We start from the raw sequence: 19981 nt of genomic DNA on the forward strand, positions 1-19981 counted from the left end.
CAGCAAAGCTATGAATTTATTTCGACTACACTCTACAACGCTACGCCCCTGACCACGACTTGCGCCTTCAAAGCTCACGGTTCCGCAACTCCAAGTCGCGCCTTACAGTTTATATCAATGGCAGACCTCGACGAAGATGTCATCCACCACCCTCCGTCCAGCGACTCCGCGCCGCAGGCCGAAATCGATCTCTCGGACGAAATGCAAGACTTCCGCTTTTTGAACAGTCTCAGTCTGTACGTCACTATTCAGTATTTCGCCTTCTCCTAGAAAGCATTGCTAATATATCTATAGAGTCGACACCTCACAATCCTCCCTCCCCCGCCGCGGCGAAAAAGACTTTGAGCCCAATCCGACAATGCTACAATCCGATATTCTCGCTGCGTCGCGGCAGGCAATGTACACTGCCATTTCGCATCCGCGATTACATGCTGAGAAATCTCTTTGTGTGGGGATATATGCGCCGGAGGGACCTACACTGTTACCTACCGAAGCGAACAATCAAGAAGACGCTCAGGCGAGCGTAGGAGACAAATGCGCAACGAAACGTACAATCAAAGATCCCATGGCCGGCATTCCATCCGATGCATGCGTCTGCGTGCCCCAGCCCAGAGGCCCGTTCTTCAAAACAATGGGTAGAGCAGATCGGTGGAATAGAGTGTGGCTATTGCCCGAAGAAGCGATCTATCTCGTTGAAAGAGGGTCGTTGTACCTAAAATGGCCAAGCACAATTACAGCGCCTGTCCGGGTTGACATTGAGGAAGAAATGGATGTTCCGATGAGTCTGGAGGCGGCGTATGCGTGTATGATGGGACATGCGGGATTGACGTTGGATCGATATGTGGTTTATAGTGGGTTGAAGAGGAATGGGTATACGGTTGTAAGGGCCCCATCATGGTACGGTACGGTGGAGGAGCCGGAGCATGGGATTAATGATGATATTGCTTCTGCTGGTTCATATCTCAAGGGTGTATCTGCTTGCTGGAGCAGGTTTTATGAATCTATTGCTGGCATGCTGGAAAAGGACAATTCGGCGCAGGGTCCTTTGATTGGTGTTTCGACACCGAGAAACTATAGTAAGTAACTAACTGACTTTTCGTCCCTACAACCAGACTGACAGAGATAAAGATGCTCTCTATCGAAAACTGGCTTTGATCCCCGCCCACAATGCAGCAGTCCCCAAGCCCGAACGAAAATCAACAGAAGCCCCCTTCCAATTCACATACTACATCTACAAACCCTCCACTCCCTATAAAATATCCGCCCCTCAAGCCCCCGACTTCCGCATCGCAGTTGTTGATGCACGCAGCCACACTTCAATCCCGACAATGCGCCAACTAAGCGCCCTCATCGAATCAAGTCCCTACGAACCCCCTCGCGGCGAAAAGATGGAGCGGAATCTCTACAGTCGTCTACGGCAGGGGTATCGTAGCGCTATTATGGCGATTGTGGATCAGGGGGTTGTTAGTTATTTGCGGTTTGCGGATGCGGGATTTTCGAGAGAAAAAATTTATGAGAGTCAGGGGCCGCCTCGGGGGGGTAAGATCGGTGGTTATCGTGGAAAGAATGGTGGGAAGGGAAGGGGGAGGTAGTCTTGTCTGTATGTCAGTCAACAGTACAATACGTTCGCTCCATGAGCCGACTTCCCAGCACTGCGCTCATGAAGCGATTTGGTTTGTTTCCCCAGGAATAAGACCTGCAGTCCATTCCATCGAACTGAGGCTGAATAGAAGGGAACCTTCATATCCCTCTGCCACCATCTTTAGGTCGTTTATCCATGGGATGTATGGGACAGACGACGATGCTCCGGTGGTTCAAAACGCGACAAAAATGGACAGCATGAAACAGCAATTGAATCTGCAATGCGACAGTCACATTCTATTCATATCCTGGTTCCTCTCAGACTCCAAGAAAACAAGCGCGGAGATTGATCAAACGATCAACTACAGACACAAACAACGAAAAGAGTACCTATATTCAAGATCACTCCGTATTTCATAATCCATAAAAAGATAGCCTACCCAACCCCTCGCTGTGCAAAAAGAAAACAGTCTCAAGAAATCGTAACCCGCTGCGAAACTTGGATCAAGTATCCAAATAATCCGCAGCCATCAATAACTCCAGACACAGTTCCGGCGGAATATCCATATCCGCGACGTTGGCCTGCTCTTTCATTTTTTCGTTGTAGCAAAAGTATTCGCAGACTTTTTCGAGGACGACCCCACTGTTTTATCCCAGGACTTGTCAGACTTTCAAATATTGTTGTTGATGATTAAAAGTGAGGGGAGAAGTGACAAACGTGATGTTTTCGAGAACACAGGTACCCGTTAACGCTTCTGAGAATTTACCTATTATTGAGATTAGTCGGATTGTTTCAAAAAGATGAGGATGGAAGAACGTACTGCTGGGATCGAGCATGCGGCGTATTGTGCCTGAGACACAGGCTGTGCTGCGAGGAAGAACGAATTCAAAGCCATCGCTTGATATTAAAGTAACGTAGTCTGTCGTTGCCATTTTGCAGATAGTAGTGTCTGCAATTTTCCGAATGAAACGAGTATGTTAAAGTGACGTTGAGAAAAGATCGGACGAGTGATAAAGAAAGAAGATGATCTTATCAGCGCGGCGTGGCGCGTTAAGTAGATTTGGTGTGGTCCGTGCTTAAGCTGTGGAGCTTAGCTTCGACGTCTTCGTTCTTTATTTCTTTTTGTACAATAATATATACAACACTACAGTGTTTAAAGACCGAAGATGAACAGGATATACAGCTCAGGAATAACCCACTGTCTCGACATCAGACATGTCCCAGCCCAGAGGCATTCAATATTCCATATTGACATCCGTCCTCAACTCATCACGGTTCCCGGAAGCAGAACGCAAAGAGCATATTCATCACCATCATACAAAAGAAACAATCGCCTCCATGGCCGCACAGCGCTGATAACAGGCGGCTCCACAGGCATCGGCTACGCCATCGCCGAACGCTTCCTTGCCGAAGGAGCCAGCAAAGTAATCCTCATCGGGCGCCGGCACGAAAAGTTAAAGGATGCTTCGAGGCGGTTGACTGAATCAATACTTAAACCTATCAATCAAACCGGGTATGTTGCGACGCGAACTCCGGAGGAAGATGTCGGCGAAAAGATGACATCGCCAGATTCGAAAATAGAGGTTTTGGTCGGCGATATCGCTGCTGCGAGTGATTGGATGGATGAGCTTGAAAAGGCTATGGTACCTCTCCCACTCCTCTTGAGTGCTTCATACTGAGTGATCATAGACAAACGTTGATATCCTCATAAACGCAGCCGGAATGTCAAACTCGAACATCCTGCCCCGAACATCCCCAGAACACATCTCAGCAACACTAAGAACAAACCTCGAAGGCGCGATCTATACTTCTCGCGCCATGCTCAAGGCGTGTATACGTGCACGCTCAAAAGCAAAGAGCAATAAAGACCATCCCGAGAGAGAAGAGATATCCAAATGCATTATAAACATTTCCTCTTTGCTAGCACTGAAAGGAGTAACGGGAACAGTCACGTATGCCGCTTCTAAAGCAGGGTTGATCGGATTAACGAGATCCATGGCTGTGGAAGCAGCTGATATATTGCGCGGTGGTAATTTGGTGCTAAGGTGTAATGCTATATTACCTGGCTATATCGATACGCCTATGATTCAAGGTTTGTCTCTCACAATATCTAAACTTATAGTCTGAGATGGGGTCTGACGACGTCTAGATTTCAGCGACGCCAAGGTCAACGAGTTACGAGCTCAAATACCTCTAAACAGGTTCGGGGATCCAAGAGAAGTAGCTGATGCAGCTGTTTTTCTAGCTACTAACGAGTACGCTAATAATTGCGTTCTAAACCTCGATGGCGGACTGGGCGCGGTGTGAGACACATATTCAGAATGCGATGTATTGGTGCGACGAGTCTCGATCATATACTATCTATTCTCTGCCATCGTCGGCCAAGGTCTATCTGTCTATCTAATCAAGTCCTTCCTCCGAATCAATAAACCACGCAGCGCCATGACCGTCCATTCCTTTCATGCGCACATGTCAAATCCTTGGGGTGTATCAAGCCCAAATACAACCAAAACTCCATAATGATCAAAGCAAATGGGAAATCTTTTATACAGGGAGAAAGAAAGTAAAGAGAACACAAATCTCGGCCGTGGAATGTCGTGTGGGAATCGTCTAGTCGTCGTCAATCAGAATCGCGCCAGTGTCAGGATCATCAAGCACGATAGGCTCGTTGCCAGTGCCATTGGTAGCTGCAAGACGTTTTGCGTCAGGTTCGCCGTTGAGAGCGGTCTCGTCTGCTGCACGCTTTCTCTTGCCAATGACTCCGTTCGTGACTGTAGTACCGTCGATGGCAGGTTCCTCAATGGGCGCTTGCTTGGGCTTCTTTGGAATCTCGATATCTCTAGCAAGAGTGATTGCTTTGCCATCACCTGTTTTTGCACTGAAATGCTATGAGCATAATGGATCGATAAAATGGATTGAGGATTTACTCACCTTCCCACGACCAGTTCTAGGTTGACGAAAGGACTGTCATCTTCCTCGTCAATGATGGTCAGCAAAGTCTCTGCCTGTACGCCCAGATCAACAAGCTTCTTAGGCAGATTGTCGTCCAAGTCCGGGTCGTAGATCATGCCAGCATCTGTATTGATCGAGAATTCTTCAGAGTACCCCAGCTTGCCGCGGACGATATCCTCAACCAAGTCGTTCAATGTTGCACGTTCTAGATCTACTACAATTTTCCCTTGCGCCACAGAACAGACGGCACAGAACGGATTAGGTGGTCGTAAACTATCGGAGTTGATGGCTCGGACGCCAGAGCGCTCCAGGAAGACCATCTTGGCATGATCGTAGTCATCCTTCAGGACTTTGAACGCTTGCAAAACACAAAGACCAGCGGTCATGGCATTCGTTGTGGCGATTGCGGGGATGATGTTTCCAGCCATTTCTGCTTCTGTTAGTCATACTCCTGGTATTATAGATGAATGAAGGCGTACGCTTGATATCAAACTTGGACTTGGACTCGATGCCAAAAATCACAGACCGCAGGTTGGCGCTAGCCGCGACGAAATCAAGAGTATCGACATCGTCTTTGTCGAAAGTTATTATTGGCTCGATGTTGCCAGACTTGTTTGCTTGGAGCTCCTTTAGTCGACTGCTCAAGCGATCCAGACTATGGTTATGTTAGTCTATTCATCATCAACGTCATCGAAATAGTGCTTCTACCTATCCTTGAAGACTACAAAGTCCTCTTCTGGCGCCCAAACTTTTTGGTCGTTCTGAGCAATAGTGGCCTCGACTGAGCTGGCTTTTTCTGATATCGAATCATAATTGAGGGCAGTCGGGGGTTTGCGTGTCTTCCACATATCTTCCATAGCACGTAGGCGTTCAATATCGTTCTTAAAGACCTTATCAAATACTTTCCGTGCAAATCCTTCTGAGCCCATGGATTCTCGAATTGCTTTCAGCGCCTTTGCTTCGCGGCGTAAATTCTCAATCTCCTCCGCTAAAACTGGTTAGTAGATGCTTTAATCCGAGACACTGATCCAACGTACCATTCTCTGCATCCTCGCTATGATCGAAACCGTCTTCATCGCCGTCGGTTTCACTAGTACCGAAAAGCTCACTGCCGAGCTTAGCACAGTAAACTCCAATGTCATTACAGCGAGTACTTACGGTAAAAGATAGCTCTTTGCCCAAACGATGCAGTGTATGGGCTGGCTTGGTGTGCTTCGAATTGTGCAGACAGGGAATGATTTTGGGACCTCTTTTGGGTTGCAATCATAACACTCGGTACGAGACTATTCCTTCGTCAGCAGCCCGTATACCCAAATAGAATAATAAAACACGATTCATCGCACCTTCTTGATGACTTGAACTTGTCCATTAAACCCTGTTGTTCCACTTTCTACCAAAGGTACGTTCGCGGCGAGGCACATCCGATTCACATGGCGACGAGCGTCCAAATTATCAAGAGCGTTGAAGACGACATTAAATGTAGCAAACCAGTCGACATTGAACTGGGCGTCCTTGATGTTGGCATGATACGCCTCCAGCTTTGAATCGGGGCGGAACTTTTGGGCGACGTCTTTGGCTACCTGTAGGCAATGTGAGCGAGACGTGCACGCGATGTGATGTGCTTCACGATCGACAAGCTTACCAACGCCTTTGACTTTTTGATATGTTCGTGGCGAAATAGAAACTGGCGATTGAGGTTGCTTAGATCAATGGTATCGAGGTCAACGATGTGGATTTCACCGAAACCAGTGAGTAGTAGGTTTTTGAGGAGCTCGCAACCGATCCCGCCAGCGCCGACGAGCAACACGCGAGACTATGAGTCAAATGGATCAGAATAAGAGAGCTTAAGCAAGATCTTTTTAAGACTGTTTGCAGGGAATCAATTGCTGTGTAGGAACTCACCTCGCGAATGCGACGAGACAACGTCCCTAGGGAACGCTTGAGATAAGCGTCTCGCGACGGTAGCCGACCATTTGTATTGGACTCCATAGCTAGATAAGGTGGACGACGAATACTGTCATCCTAGAAGAGAAATTTCCAAGCGATCGTAGAAGAGATGGAACAGTCCAGCGACAGAAACTGAGACAGACGAAGGCGTAGAGAAAAAGTAGCGAACTGAGTGACGGCAGAGCTTCTCCACACCTGCGATACGAAGCTTAGATGAGTGTAAACGGATGCAGCCGTGGGAAGGATAAATTGAGGGCCGTCGACTGGTGGCGCGTAAATTGAGAGATGAGAATGAAGAAGAAAAATTAGAAGTACCGGCAGGAAAGAAAGGGATGTGAAGTGAGGCAAGAAAAGATGAAGTTCGTTCGCAGCGACAGATGATCTAATCATTAAACCCGATTGGGACGAAAGACTGCCTCACATCTTCTCTCTCTCAACATCCAATGCTTCTATCATTTGGCAGATTTGCTTCGCTCTACAACGGAATCTTATATTTCTTTTACCATAGACTGGGCTACTTCAATGAATGGATACCTTCTTCGTATTTCTCTATCTCTAAGAAGGAAGGATAATCAAAATGAAGAACAGAAAGAAGGGGGGGGACGAAAAAAATTGAAACGAACAGAAGCTATATGCCCTCTCGGAGAATCGAACTCCGATCTGAGGATGACTCTAGAAGTATGACATCTAGTCATATCACGTGATATGAGACCTCCGTACTGAACCGTTATACTAAGAAGGCTTGTTGGAGTGGTTGAATTAATAAATACGCTCTATCTGTAAGAAGGAAAGATAATAAGAACGAAGAACAGAAAAAAGGTGTAAGGCGGTGGAATGAATGGAGCTGCAGATGTGTTCCCGTATCCGGAGCACATAACACACGTGACCTCGGTTCGGCTTAGTCATGTGTTAGTCAGCCGGCAAACTTCGTAGCGAGGCCGTAAAGGGGCCATAATTCCTAGAGAGCAACAAATAGTTGCGAATGATATCTACACCTACGCTTCTTGCTCTAATATCTGACACCCGTACTACTACGCCCTTGTAAACCCTCTTACAGACGGGGGAGGAATGATTAAAAATCGAAACGAATCAGACAAAAAGCTATGCCCTCTCGGAGAATCGAACTCCGATCTGAGGATGACTCCAGAAGTGCTACTTCTAGTCATATCACGTGATATGAGACCTCCGTACTAACCGTTATACTAAGAAGGCTTGTTATATTGCTGGGAAAATAGAGCAATCTAAACCAATATTATGCCGTTCAGCCGTGGACAGCAATAGCCTCAGTATCAACCAACAGCACTACTCTATGTTAGCAGGTTAGATACTGGCCAGAGAAAGTAAAAATAATAAAAGATTTTTAATAAAGAAGAAGAGGAATAAGTATGAAATTGTTGTTGTAATTGTTGCATTGCTTATCATACAAATTTGTATGGACAGTGGTGTTTCTAGGGTAAGGGTTAGGGTAGGGGTTAGGGCCATACATCCAACACTTAACACTACAAATGCCAAATCACTACGCAGTCTCATGAATACTTGACAACCTTTCTGTAGCCTACAATGCAAGAGCCTGGTGGACCTCCGCATATCGCCACTATTTGTGTAGGTCTGCTCAATACACAGCTTGATCCCGTCAATGATCAGGACATACTGCCTGCCACTACCTGGGACAACCAGGTGTATAAGCCTAGCCGACAATTGCAGTTTTGATGGCGAGCTAGCCAGTTGATATGTCAATACTACAGCGTCCATGTCAAACCAATTTGATTCGACTCATATTAGACTCGTTTGCTTTGGAGTATTGAGGTAGCCTTGAAATGATATATTTCTGCAATGTTTCCTGGAGGAACACTAAAGACACCAGTCATAACTGAAATGGATTGTTTGACTGTAACGGTCCAGATCAGCCATGGTATTCATCGTAGGTTTATCACACAGACTCGTATTTGCCCTAGACCCAGTCTCTACCCAGCAAGCAAGATATAGATCAATCCAATGATATCTGCAGGGGAGAATAGAATGACCCAATCAAAATGCATAGCCATGCTTATGTAATAATTCAAAATAATTTTATTTTCTGGCAGGCACACGACAATCTAACATCAACCAATTTTGGGGTACAAGAGATATTACTTCTTCACATCCTCGTAATCTAAGCAAATTACTTGAACTGTCGCCTTTGAACAACAATCATGGATGTGTCTTGTTGCTAGTGGCCTCTGACCCGGAAGATGGCTGCTTGACTCATCCTTTCAACCTTGTCGATATCAATATCCATCAAAGACTTTGTGGCGACAATCGAAACCAGCATTGAGCAGCAACCACAAATAACATAAGAAAAAAGCACCAGAAGTAGAGCACAAAGTACAGTGAAATGTCAGACAACGAAGCTGACCCCGAGCTCGTAGAGCTCCTCCGCCAACACCTCGGCTTAGGCAAAAAGAAAGGCAACGAAGCCCCTGACACAAAAGTCCTCCAAAATGCTCGATGGATATTTGACAACTCCATTGACGTAGCTCTGGATCCGCGGCAAACAAAAGCCGCTGCGGAGACCATATGGCAACAAATACAGCAGAAGCAGTACTCTACATCGACATGGTCTGAGCATGAGTTACATCCTAAGGCCAAGGATGAGAGCACGGTGGATTTTATCTTCACGATGGATCTGTTGAATTTTAGTTTTTGGTCGGAGGAGAAGGAGGAGAGTAAGAGATTTGGGATTGATTACCATGGTCGCAAGTGGACGGGGTATTGGAGTTTGGTGGCTGCGTTGCAGAGAGCTTTGGATGATGGAATCCCGATTACGAGCCCAGAGTTCTGGCTTAATGAGGATGAGTTTACAGAAGACTTGCTGCAGCACGTCTTTCGCTCTACATCGGATGAGGAGATTCCGTTGCTCAAAGAGCGATTCGACTGTATGCGAGAAGCAGCTCAGATTCTTGATGAGAAATTCGATGGCAGTTTCATCAACTGCATCTACGATGCCAATCAGTCTGCTGCAGCGCTCGTGAATATCCTAGCAGATGAGTTCCCATGCTTTCGAGACGAAGGAGTCTTTGATGGCCGCACAGTTCGGTTCTACAAACGTGCACAGATCCTTGTGGCTGATCTATGGGCTTGCTTTGATGGCGAGTCGTATGGAGAATTCAATGACATAGACAAAATCACCATGTTCGCCGGTATGCTTCTTTCCTTTAATCCTCGACAGTTCTTTTTCAAAACTAATGTTCCTAGACTACCGAATCCCACAAATGCTCCATCAACTAGGATGCCTTCTATACTCTCCGCCCTTGGAAAGCCACATCCGGCGTCGACAACTCATCAAATCAGGCTCAAAATGGGAAATGGAGCTTCGCGGCACTTCGATTTGGTGCGTGGAATTGATAAGGCAGGAGATTGAACGTACGCATCCGGAAACGAAGATGGTGTATTCTACTGGAAACTCGTCGACGTTTGAAGTAAATATCGACGAGAAGGAAGCTAAAGACGTTACGGAAGTAATAACCGTAACTAAAGAACAGGAAGAGGAAGAGGAGACTACAGAAGACGCAATCCAAGAGTTACAGGCGATTGGAGAGGGAGAAGAAATCACAGAAAAAGTGGCCCAAGAGCCACAAGAAACTTCTAAGACAGAGGAGCCGAAGACCACCGCAACATCAAAATCAAGTACACCAAGACTGAAAACAATCAGCATAAACGCTATCTTGATCGACTTTTTCTTATACGATACGATGAAAGAGTTGGAGAACGGCGGACAGGAGACTATTCCCCACCACCGGACGAGGAGTATTTGGTATTAGAGAAATACAGATACAGATATACACGGACTGTGCATGTTAGACAAGAGTCAATATATTCTGTGGGTGGTAGTGCTTGCTTCATTTGGTTTATGGTTTGTATTGGGTTTGATTCACGCTGGCGTTTGGTCATGAACAGAGTAACAATGTACAGTCATAGATGAATATCTATAAAAATCAGATTTCAATTAGACAACTATTCTCTTCCCTGTCTTCATCATCTTGCCAATCCTCTCCAATATATCCGCCTTCCAGTCTAGAAAATCCTCCTTTCGATCCTCACTCAAATAATCAACTCGATCCTGCATCATTGTCCCAAGACCCGGTAACAACAACCCCTCTTCATCCTTTCCAGCATGCAAAAATATATTTGTCTTTCGGCGCTTTCCGCCTTGAGCTTTACTACCATCATGCCCATCTCCGTCAACCTCATCGTCATCATCATTAAGCCCATTTCCAAGCTCATCCTCCCTCTCCCCAGCCAACGGGATGTTATCAAACCATTCCTGCCCCTTTGCCCATTTCAGAGTCTGAATCACCTCAATCCATGCATCCACGTCTTCGCCATGTCTTTTCTCGGCCGCCGGCAACCCCAGACTCGATAAAGCTGTTTGCCGCATTTCAGAAAAAGTCTTTTTGTCCATTTTGCGCGATTCGGTGGCGGGGGACATTGGTGGATGTGGATTTTCGGAGGCTGTAGCTGTAAGTGCTTTGCTGTTTGCTGGTGTGTTGGTAGGGAGACTGCGTCGGCGAGCGAGAACTAGAAAGTAGACGGCTACTATTAGGGCCAGCACTACTTCTTTGTAGTCGTCGCTCTCCCCTTCCTCGGGATTGCGTATAATGTTGGCGAACTCTGAAGCATCTTCATCCAGTTCGTCGAATTCCTTATCGGTCATCTTCGAGATGAAATGAAGAATGGAAGAGACACCTGCAAACATATGTGGAGGCAATGTCCGTGAAATAGGCGGTCTTGACCATAGACTCATTCGAGGCGCAGGCGTTGACAAGATTTTGCACACCGTCCTAATAGAAGGCATGACGAATTGTGGCGCATCTCTGATATTCTCTAGTAACTGCAGTGGTTCTTTAGTAAATCGTGCACGTTTTACCGAGGCCATTCGTGACGGTGTTTTGTTTGTGTCATTGTCGAGGGTTCTCTTTCCTAGAGGCGTGCTTTTGGACGGCGTATTAAGCTGCTTCGACGGTGTCCGGGAAGCCGTAGCACCATTTCCACCAGCTTTTTTGGGCGTTGAAGAAGGTTTGTTAGGTGTCGGAGGGGCGGGTTTATTCTTCGATGTTGTACTTCCCACTGATTTTTCGAGGAATGTGTATAGCTTCTTGTATACTCGCGGGGGACATGGAGGATGGCCGAGCAGAGGTGGGAGTTTCAACGTCCGTGCTAATCTGTAGTTATCTCAGTCAGCATTATTGATGATGAATCGGATCAGAATATTGCATACCTTCGACAAGCTATCTCGGCGCAAGCATGAGGTCTTGCAATCTCCTCCTCCGGCTTCAAGCTCGACGAGAAGCTGCGAGACTGCGCAAATAGAGACTGCGCAAGGCCGAGCAGCTCAGGGGGCATTTCATTTTCGTGAGTGGGCAACAGCGTAGCGAGAGCCCGCTCAACGGGTCGTAAATTGTTCATTCTGCCTAGCGAGAACGTAATTGAGATTGAAGTAGTTGTCCATACTAGGTTCCGCCGATGTCGATTAGAGATTCCGAGCCGTACCCAAAAGAGTTATATTGACTTTGGCGCGAACGCGTCCGACACGCTAACTCGTTGTGGACCAGCCCACCGGTTGCCTGCGCAACGAATGACATCGCCTTTTCAACCTCAACCTCATCTCGGACCACTCCATTGACGAACATCGTTCCCTACCTAAGTCTTGCCGACATCTAATTCTATCACAACAGCAGATAAAATGCCTCCCCGCCGCTCAACTGGACGGACTGCTCCCAGCCAGCAGTCCAAGCTCTCCTTTGGTACACAATCCCGAGTCACCAAGCCCTCAACCACCTTACCAGGCAAACAAATCAAGAATATCGACTCCGTGGTCCAGGAACTCGCAGCCAAGAGAACATCGCCTGCATCTGCTTCCCCAGCACCTGAGCCCGATACTGCGTTACCAGAACAAGTACCCGTTACGTCATCAGCAGAATCGTCGAAGCCGCATGTCGCAGAACTAGCGATTCGAGAACAAGTAAGAGAGGAGCTAAGTCAGCCTCAGACGGATGAAGATAAGAAGGCGTTGAAGATTAGTGAGGTACAGATTAGGCGGTACTGGAGTGAAGAGGAGAAGAGCAGGAAGGCGCCAAGAGGTAAATCCCTACCAAGCAGTCAAGAGTACAGCATAGTTTACTGATCAATGTAGTGCATCAAAACGGTCTTGACACTGACGAGAAGATTCTACGACATTTTGACTTGTCAAGTCAATACGGCGTAAGTGATCTCTCTGCCCAACTTGCGGCTTGTAATGGATGCTAACGTCAAGTACCAGCCCTGCATCGGAATCTCCCGCATCAAGCGCTGGCGGCGAGCACATATGCTCGACCTCGAGCCGCCAATTGAGGTTCTTGCCGTTCTACTGAAGGACCGCAAAGCCCCTGTTGCTGAGCGCGCATATGTCGACGAATTGCTTTCATGATGATGCAAATGCAACTTGTGAACGTTTGTCTCTTTTATTGATGTATTTCAATCGGCGTTTTAGGTTTATTCATACCCTTCCTTTTCTCTTCACCGGTGAGGCGGTCTGGTATTGAGTTTTAATGTAATCATGACAACAATGCCGTTTCCAATCTAGAAATTTATCTTGAAGCATTCATACAATCATAGTCTTTGTCTGGGGCTGAGTCACACTTTGAGCCTTATTTGCCACGTTAAGCCTAGCAATATTTGTGCACTTGCGGTGAAATTGATGGTTTAGTCCAGGTAATTGGGCAACCTGAGAGCATCTATTGGCTGCAGGACCGAAGAGTCTACGGTTTTTACCGACCAACTAGATGGTGCGCGAGCTCCGAAGCCCCTCATATTTCTACATAAATGCATCACTCTAGCCAAATTTCCATTTCACCAACTCCAGGCATCATTAAAAGCTGGCTACGCTCTATACAACTCTTATTTGAAGCTGTCTGCGCAACATACGGAGATGGAACCATCAGTTGAGCGTTCATATCACCTCTTCAGTCATCTCTGGCTAGAAGTAATCTTACGACTGAAGATTTGAAGACACTTAGGCAGCTTGAGGAACTGATTATCGAGCTAGAGAGTTAAGATGTCTCTAGTAAGGATCATTTTCTAGTTCATCCTCCTATTCGATGGCTAATTTGGAAAACTCCTACAGTCACCAATTTCAAGATCGTCGATGACCGCGAGCAAGCAGTATTGGGGGTGTCTCTGGACCGATTCATGCCCCGATAGCATGTCATCTCAATAACCCACCTTTCGACACCAGCGACCCTTCTGGTCAAAAGGTGTACGATTTCTCAAATCTTTCGATATGTCAAATCAGCAAAGCTGGATTCTCGTTAGAGAATTCGTTTATCTTTGATCACATTGCGCGCCGTGATTTGTCAGAGGATGTTCGGCTATTTTATTTTGGAACAACCAACTAGGCCGAAAAGCAGCACTCATACTAGATGATCTAGTATGGTATGATATAGTAAGCGAGTATGATCATGATGGATGCCGTGAGCTTGTCTCGACATTTTATCATGATGATAATCTCACTGTTCACGATGATTTCTTGCTTTCTATGAGGAGAGCTATGGCTGCAAAGATAGAGGTGTGTTGGGGCAAAGAAGTGTGCATCAGGATGAAGAAGCTTTTGAAGCTTGCAGCACAGAGAGTTTGGGGAGAATATACAGATACGGAGCTTTGGCGGGAGCTTGACAAGGACAGTGTGATCCGTATTATTATATTCGTCAACCATCCTTAGTACTTCATGTACTCTAGTGGAGCCCAGTTCAGACAGACCAAGGGACGAAAGCAAGGTGTTTGTTTATCGGTGGCGGCCAAGATGGCCAATCTCGCAATCTCGCAATCTCGCAAAAGTTTTACGAATTTCACCACGAACCATCAATCTGTGTGAGGTTGAGGAAACACCAAGGGGAGCTAGTCAGAAATCTAGAAGCAGAAGCACAGGCTCAACTCAAAGCAGCCTTTCCAGGGAAATACGGCGAGATTCGCCTTATTGCAGCAGATGCGCGGAAGCGCAAGAAAAAAGGTCACTCAAGAAAGATGCACTATAGGCTAAAACCCGAGAAACACATGGGATCCGTCAACCATGTCACAAGCAATTAGACGTGTCTCGATATGAAGTTGGCGGATTTGACGTTTTCGATGTATATTTCGGTCTATTTAATCCCTCAATTGATGCCAGATAGTGAATGATCAACCTACAAATGGCATTCGCTACTATCAGTGGGAGACACACTGGTCATGTTATACTACAAGGAACCGATACAAATATAGACACTGATATTAGCACGATGACTGTCCCATGCCTACAATCAAAGTATGACCCAATTGTCTCATGCATTCCCAGAGATCGACCTACAGACAATGGTCTGGATTCCCAGAAGGATTTCCCCACCAGGTCGGAAAGGGGACCTCGTTACCGCTCGCACCAAAGACTGCAAACGACAGTATAAAAATAATAAGCTGAGAACCACCATCCAACGCAGCTCCAATAAGATAATTGTACTTGTTATAAATCCGAGGCAGACGACGCCGAAGCCAGACCTGAGAGAAGATGCCAACCACAATCGACGACCAGATCCATGATGTGTTGCCGTAGTAGATCAAACCAGCATAAGTCAATATCACGGCTGTGTTGATTTCCCATTTGGCGACTCGTGGGAATACCTTGATCACTCCCCAATGCAAAGCGGGAAAAGCGAGACCGATGACTAGACCCAAGGGAACGATGAGGTATTGTCCGTGGATTCCATACATTTCCTTAGCTAGTGCCCATGTGATTGCGTTAGAGTTTAGACTCTGCACATATGAGCCGCTCCAGATGTTGTTTCCGATGGGATCGAGGAGGATTTCTCGTTGATTGCTGACGATTGTCGTCATGACGGCATAGTTCAAGCCTGCTCCTAGCAGGGTGCCATATACCTGAGTGATAAACATGACCCGAGGAGGAATCTTAGTATATTGGCCTACTTTGAGCCAGTTGGCCAGGTTGACAGCCAATAGAATGACTTGATGGGACTGGAATATGTTAGTAGGGCGCTATATCACAAGTATACTGAGAGTTGATAACTTACCCAGCTTGCAAAGTAAAGGTTGGCGAGAGGACGTCCAGGGTGCAACGCGCCTGCAATCATTTTGGAAATGAGATTCGTGCCTACACCAGTTCCGTACAGCCCATAGAGAATACAGGAGAAAGGGGCAATGAATGCACCTAGGATGAGAGCCACGATATACTCCCACACCGGTTGCGTAGTCTGACCTTTGATGTTGACGATCAACCCGGCAAAGAACGCCAAAACAAAAAGTCCATAATACCACCACATGGGAACTTCTTTGTACTTGAGCATTCCTTGATAGTGCGGGTCTGGTTGGGTCCTGGTACGTGCCTGTTTCCAGGCCAGCCACATGTCCTTACTGTAGAAAATGAGGACATGAGAGATCAGTGCACCGATGGCCAAGCTCTGAGTCAAGAAACCCCAGACAGTGGTGGCAGTCATGTATGGCAACCCCACCTCGTCGACCTTGTCAAAATCGATTGTACCTTGACTGTTCATTATAGAGTCGGTATCGTATTGCGTACCGTTTGCCAGAAACAGAGAAGTAGACATGAACGGGAAACTCAGGGCATCCCAGGCATTTCCGTAGTAGAGGGCGAGCATGGCGATATAAAATATAATGTAGCCGATCCACGAATTAAACTGTTGCTTCAAGGGCAATGACAGGTAGGTGCTCTGAATGTATTGCCAATCGAGACTAAAATTCAGGATGCCCAAGCCTTCGTTAGAGGAAGCCCCTCCAAAGACTTTGGAGAAGATGGTCCGGGTATGCGTCGGGGCATGCATGGAGGCCAGACAGAAGATCGAGATACCCGAAAACCAGGTCACGATGTATGAAGGAAAAAACTCCCAGATCGCGGAAGCCGCAAGAGCCCAGCCAAACTTGACCAACCGACCCCTATTCGCGCGGACATCGAAGTGCAAATTCTGAAAAAGCACCACTTGAGGCAAAGTCGACCAGTATACCATCTCGGCCGGATAAACGATCAGGGGGCGCAGCACACCAGCCAATACGAATCCTACCAGTGAGATGGAGAAAGTACCCAAGACAGCAGTGGTCGCCGTCACGCCCGTGTTATAGAACAGTCTCTCAACAGCATAGACCTCCACTCCGGCGAGACCGTTATTACCAGACGAGGCGATCAAGGCGGAGACCACATGTTCTTTGATCCCAAACGTCTGTCCAAAATTGAGGAAGCGAAGCGTGGCCTGTAGCCATTTCCACTTGAATCTTTCCGGGCGAGGAGTGAAGAGTGCCCATGCCTGGCCAAATATGAAGACGAGGACTGTAAGATTAGCAGTTGAATGAATAGGAGACTCTGATTGACTCACGTTGAAGAAAAGTAAAAGAAACCTGCGCTTGGTAAGGTTTGAAAACGTAGAGCATTGTGATAACACTTGAAAGCGCAGTGAAGGCGGAGCCTAGCACAAAGGACCGGAATGTAAACGCAGGATCCCCATCGTCGCGCAGTGACACGATGTATTTGGAGACATCAAGGCCTGCAATAGCCCGGCGTTAGCTGGAATAAAAGAATATGCATGTAGAGGTGGAATGTACCATTGCGAATAACCGGATGCCCTTTAACGTATTCGGTATCCTCGTCTTGAGGGGATTCTACCGACACCTCGCCGGTCTTTTCGTTGATGCTTTTGACTTTGTCGCTAGCAGAGTCAAATATGGCCTCCGTGACTTCTGATTTACCATGTTGAGAGACATCAGGACTCTCCTGCTCAATTTCTGGCGCGACTTCTTTGATGGCCATTTTGTCGTAAGGATAGAAAAGAGGGGAGGGATATCTTCCCGATCAAGCCTATCTTATCTGTCAAAAGAAACGGAGGCAGAAAATACAGCAGGTGTCTCTTCCCCTTATATAGAGAGCCTAGTCAATATCTTCACATTGTCAATTTCCCTCTTTTCCTTCCTTTCCTCCCCTCCACGTGGAGCCATACAGATGTCGCCATTTTCGCCTTAGATGATAGGACTGAAGACACCTTCCATTTGGTAGTATTTACCAACGAGGTTGCATCCTGATTGGGCTCGGCTAGTCGACGATCCATTCCTTTGCTAGGGTTAATTAAGGTCGCTCTTAATCTGGCTGTTGGTTGGTTGTCCGAACTTGTTGTGGTGGGCATTCTTCCTTAGTGAGAATTTAGTCCATGTCTTAGTCAATATAGTGCAGCCAGACAACGCTTCTTAGTAGTTCTTACGAGAGAAAAATATCGCAAGAAATTTTGGAAAGAGGTCGAAGTTAATGTTGTGGAAAGACGCTAAAAACACTCTATTTGTGTTTGGCGAAGCCACCCGGCGGCACTTTCCGACGCACTCGGCACTCGCTTCGTTGGAGTCTACTGTTCTTTCAAGATGAAGAAGTAATTATAACATGAACAACCTCGTCCCATGAATAACTAGTTTTTTCGTGCAGTATTATACGAGAAATTAGCCGGAAGCTCAAAAGGAGTGCACTAAGCAGCTTCCTCTACGGACATAGCCTGAAGAATAGTCCACTAGTCCTGAATAGGATTAGCTGTCTTACCCCAGATCCTTATCTTTTCCATCCTCACAAGCATGTTGCACACTATACACAAGCGATACATACACACTCAATGGTGAGTGTACTTAGGTATATACAATCAAGGCAACCCCGCCGAAATCTTCTCATACCGCTTCCCAAACCCTGCATCCCACTCGTCAACAATTTCCCGCGCCATCCCCGGCGCAATCACACTATCCCCTCGTTCCAACCCTTTCGATACAAACTCCATAAACTCGTCAATCGACAATGAATTCGGATTCTTGTGTTTTTTATTATCGTCCGGATCTTCTCGCTCGCGATGAAGATCCGTCTCGACTGCTGGGGGCACGATTTCGATTACTCTGATACTCTCGTATCCGCCGCGCCGAAGCTGGGTGCGCAGGGTGACGGACCATGAATGCAGCCAGGCTTTTGTGCCGTTGTAGACTGGGTTGATGACGGAAAAGGGCACAAATCCGAGGACTGAAGAGACGTTGATGATCGTCGCGCCACTACCGTCTTTCTTGGTCTTGAAATGATCAAGTAATGCCAGAGTTAGATGCATAGGTCCCCGGATGTTAATATCGATCTCCTGGTCGGCCTTTTGAAGAAATTCCGACGGATCGTCCTTGAGCACTTGCAAGGGCCGCTGAACGCCAGCATTGTTAATCAGACAGTCTAGCTCTGGATGTTTCTGCAGTAATGTATTCACGAATGACGGGATCTTGTCGACTTCGCCCGTGTCAAGAACGTAGTAGTCTGTAGCGCCGATTTCGTGTGCTGTCGTACGTAACTTGCTTTCGGTGCGACCGGCAAGAATCACCTTGACGTTTTTGCTAAGTAGGTATGTTGCGATGGCCTTTCCAAGGCCGCCAGCGCCGCCGGTAACGAGAGCGTAGGAAAATGGAAGCGACATCATTAAATTTGCAAAAGGATTGGATATTGAAGAGGATTGCACGTTTGGTGGTTGGCGGAGCGGGGAGATTTGATATAGAGGGCGGCCGTGACGTCAGTTACATATATGTTGATTGCCCAAGCTTAGCCCTAATGCAGAGTCTGACTATCATCATACTACCTTTGGGAAACACTTTAATGGTTTAATTTGACAGTCTTTCACTACATTCAAGTACTGTAAAAAATGGAATGTCGACCATAACCGTAAAGTGGCTGAGATGATCACCGATGCACTCTCTCCTCGTACATCGCCGAATTCAGGTCACACAAACAACCTAATGAGGTACTAACTCGCACATCGCAAGTCTACTCGTGTAGCGAGGTAATGATATTGGATAGCCTGTCTGAGCGTATGCGCCAACAAAAAGAAATGCCACCTCTTTCACCACTCACATTCTCTGACCGTCGCCAATCGTAGCACCAAGACGAGCAAAGTCAAGTTTTCCAAGGTTGACGGGACGCAGTAACCCTCGATTCGTCTCTTCGCGCAACATTCTATTCGCCCAAACGCACTTGCGCAGCTTGTTACGTAGATTCTCAGCGGCATTTTGTCGTGATGTGGCCGGCTTGTACAAGCAGATCGTGTAACGTGAAATTTCTTTCCTTTAAGAGTATGGAGGGTCTGGTGTGAGTCAAACATATAAGGCTGGTCGCACTTCCGTCTCTGTGCTTGATCGAGCTCAGCCCTGCTTTCCCCAGATACTCACTCAATCACCTCATTCTCGAATCAAGCACGAACCTCCAAGACCGAAACGTGGAACCATCAGAATGCAGTTCACATACATTCTCACGATAGTATCAACCCTCGGCCTCGCTCAAGCGCAGCTTCCTAACCTCCCTGACTGCTCCGTCCGTCTCCCCTTTCCATCCCATCTTGAGTTCCCAATATGTGGAAAATACTGACCTAAAACCGATAGTTGGGCTGCTTCCTTTCCGCCCTTGAGAACGACGGCTGCTCCGGCCTTACAAACTTCMCCTGC

General features: G+C 46.9%; 7 protein-coding genes across 7 annotated transcripts; 3 read left to right on the forward strand and 4 right to left on the reverse strand.

The window, feature by feature from the left end:
- Window positions 1-117: 117 nt before the first annotated feature.
- BHQ10_005504 (uncharacterized protein) lies at window positions 118-3889 on the forward strand (the record flags this gene model as incomplete). The annotated part of the gene is made up of 6 exons (XM_040877988.1): window positions 118-236; window positions 295-1076; window positions 1129-1539; window positions 2957-3225; window positions 3272-3674; window positions 3732-3889. 6 exons carry the CDS (start codon window positions 118-120, stop codon window positions 3887-3889), a joined length of 2142 nt encoding a protein of 713 aa, XP_040734008.1.
- A 303-nt stretch (window positions 3890-4192) lies between these two features.
- BHQ10_005505 (uncharacterized protein) lies at window positions 4193-6523 on the reverse strand (the record flags this gene model as incomplete). Its single annotated transcript, XM_040877989.1, has 9 exons — window positions 4193-4460; window positions 4514-4964; window positions 5014-5189; window positions 5243-5522; window positions 5572-5642; window positions 5693-5817; window positions 5878-6114; window positions 6177-6347; window positions 6437-6523. The coding sequence occupies 9 exons, from the start codon at window positions 6521-6523 to the stop codon at window positions 4193-4195; spliced, it is 1866 nt and encodes a 621-aa protein (XP_040734009.1).
- Window positions 6524-8855: 2332 nt separating this feature from the next.
- On the forward strand, window positions 8856-10281 carry BHQ10_005506 (uncharacterized protein; the record flags this gene model as incomplete). Its single annotated transcript, XM_040877990.1, has 2 exons — window positions 8856-9660; window positions 9716-10281. 2 exons carry the CDS (start codon window positions 8856-8858, stop codon window positions 10279-10281), a joined length of 1371 nt encoding a protein of 456 aa, XP_040734010.1.
- A 185-nt stretch (window positions 10282-10466) lies between these two features.
- Window positions 10467-11926, reverse strand: BHQ10_005507 (uncharacterized protein; the record flags this gene model as incomplete). The annotated part of the gene is made up of 2 exons (XM_040877991.1): window positions 10467-11682; window positions 11739-11926. 2 exons carry the CDS (start codon window positions 11924-11926, stop codon window positions 10467-10469), a joined length of 1404 nt encoding a protein of 467 aa, XP_040734011.1.
- A 277-nt stretch (window positions 11927-12203) lies between these two features.
- Window positions 12204-12926, forward strand: BHQ10_005508 (uncharacterized protein; the record flags this gene model as incomplete). Its single annotated transcript, XM_040877992.1, has 3 exons — window positions 12204-12600; window positions 12654-12721; window positions 12780-12926. The coding sequence occupies 3 exons, from the start codon at window positions 12204-12206 to the stop codon at window positions 12924-12926; spliced, it is 612 nt and encodes a 203-aa protein (XP_040734012.1).
- Window positions 12927-14833: 1907 nt separating this feature from the next.
- Window positions 14834-17297, reverse strand: BHQ10_005509 (uncharacterized protein; the record flags this gene model as incomplete). The annotated part of the gene is made up of 4 exons (XM_040877993.1): window positions 14834-15496; window positions 15553-16820; window positions 16867-17034; window positions 17093-17297. The coding sequence occupies 4 exons, from the start codon at window positions 17295-17297 to the stop codon at window positions 14834-14836; spliced, it is 2304 nt and encodes a 767-aa protein (XP_040734013.1).
- Window positions 17298-18165: 868 nt separating this feature from the next.
- BHQ10_005510 (uncharacterized protein) lies at window positions 18166-18963 on the reverse strand (the record flags this gene model as incomplete). Its single annotated transcript, XM_040877995.1, has 1 exon — window positions 18166-18963. One exon carries the CDS (start codon window positions 18961-18963, stop codon window positions 18166-18168), a length of 798 nt encoding a protein of 265 aa, XP_040734014.1.
- Between the last annotated feature and the right edge of the window lie 1018 nt (window positions 18964-19981).

The sequence above is a fragment of the Talaromyces amestolkiae genome (assembly GCF_001896365.1).
Source record: "Talaromyces amestolkiae strain CIB chromosome Unknown scaffold10.1, whole genome shotgun sequence".
Taxonomy (NCBI): domain Eukaryota; kingdom Fungi; phylum Ascomycota; class Eurotiomycetes; order Eurotiales; family Trichocomaceae; genus Talaromyces; species Talaromyces amestolkiae.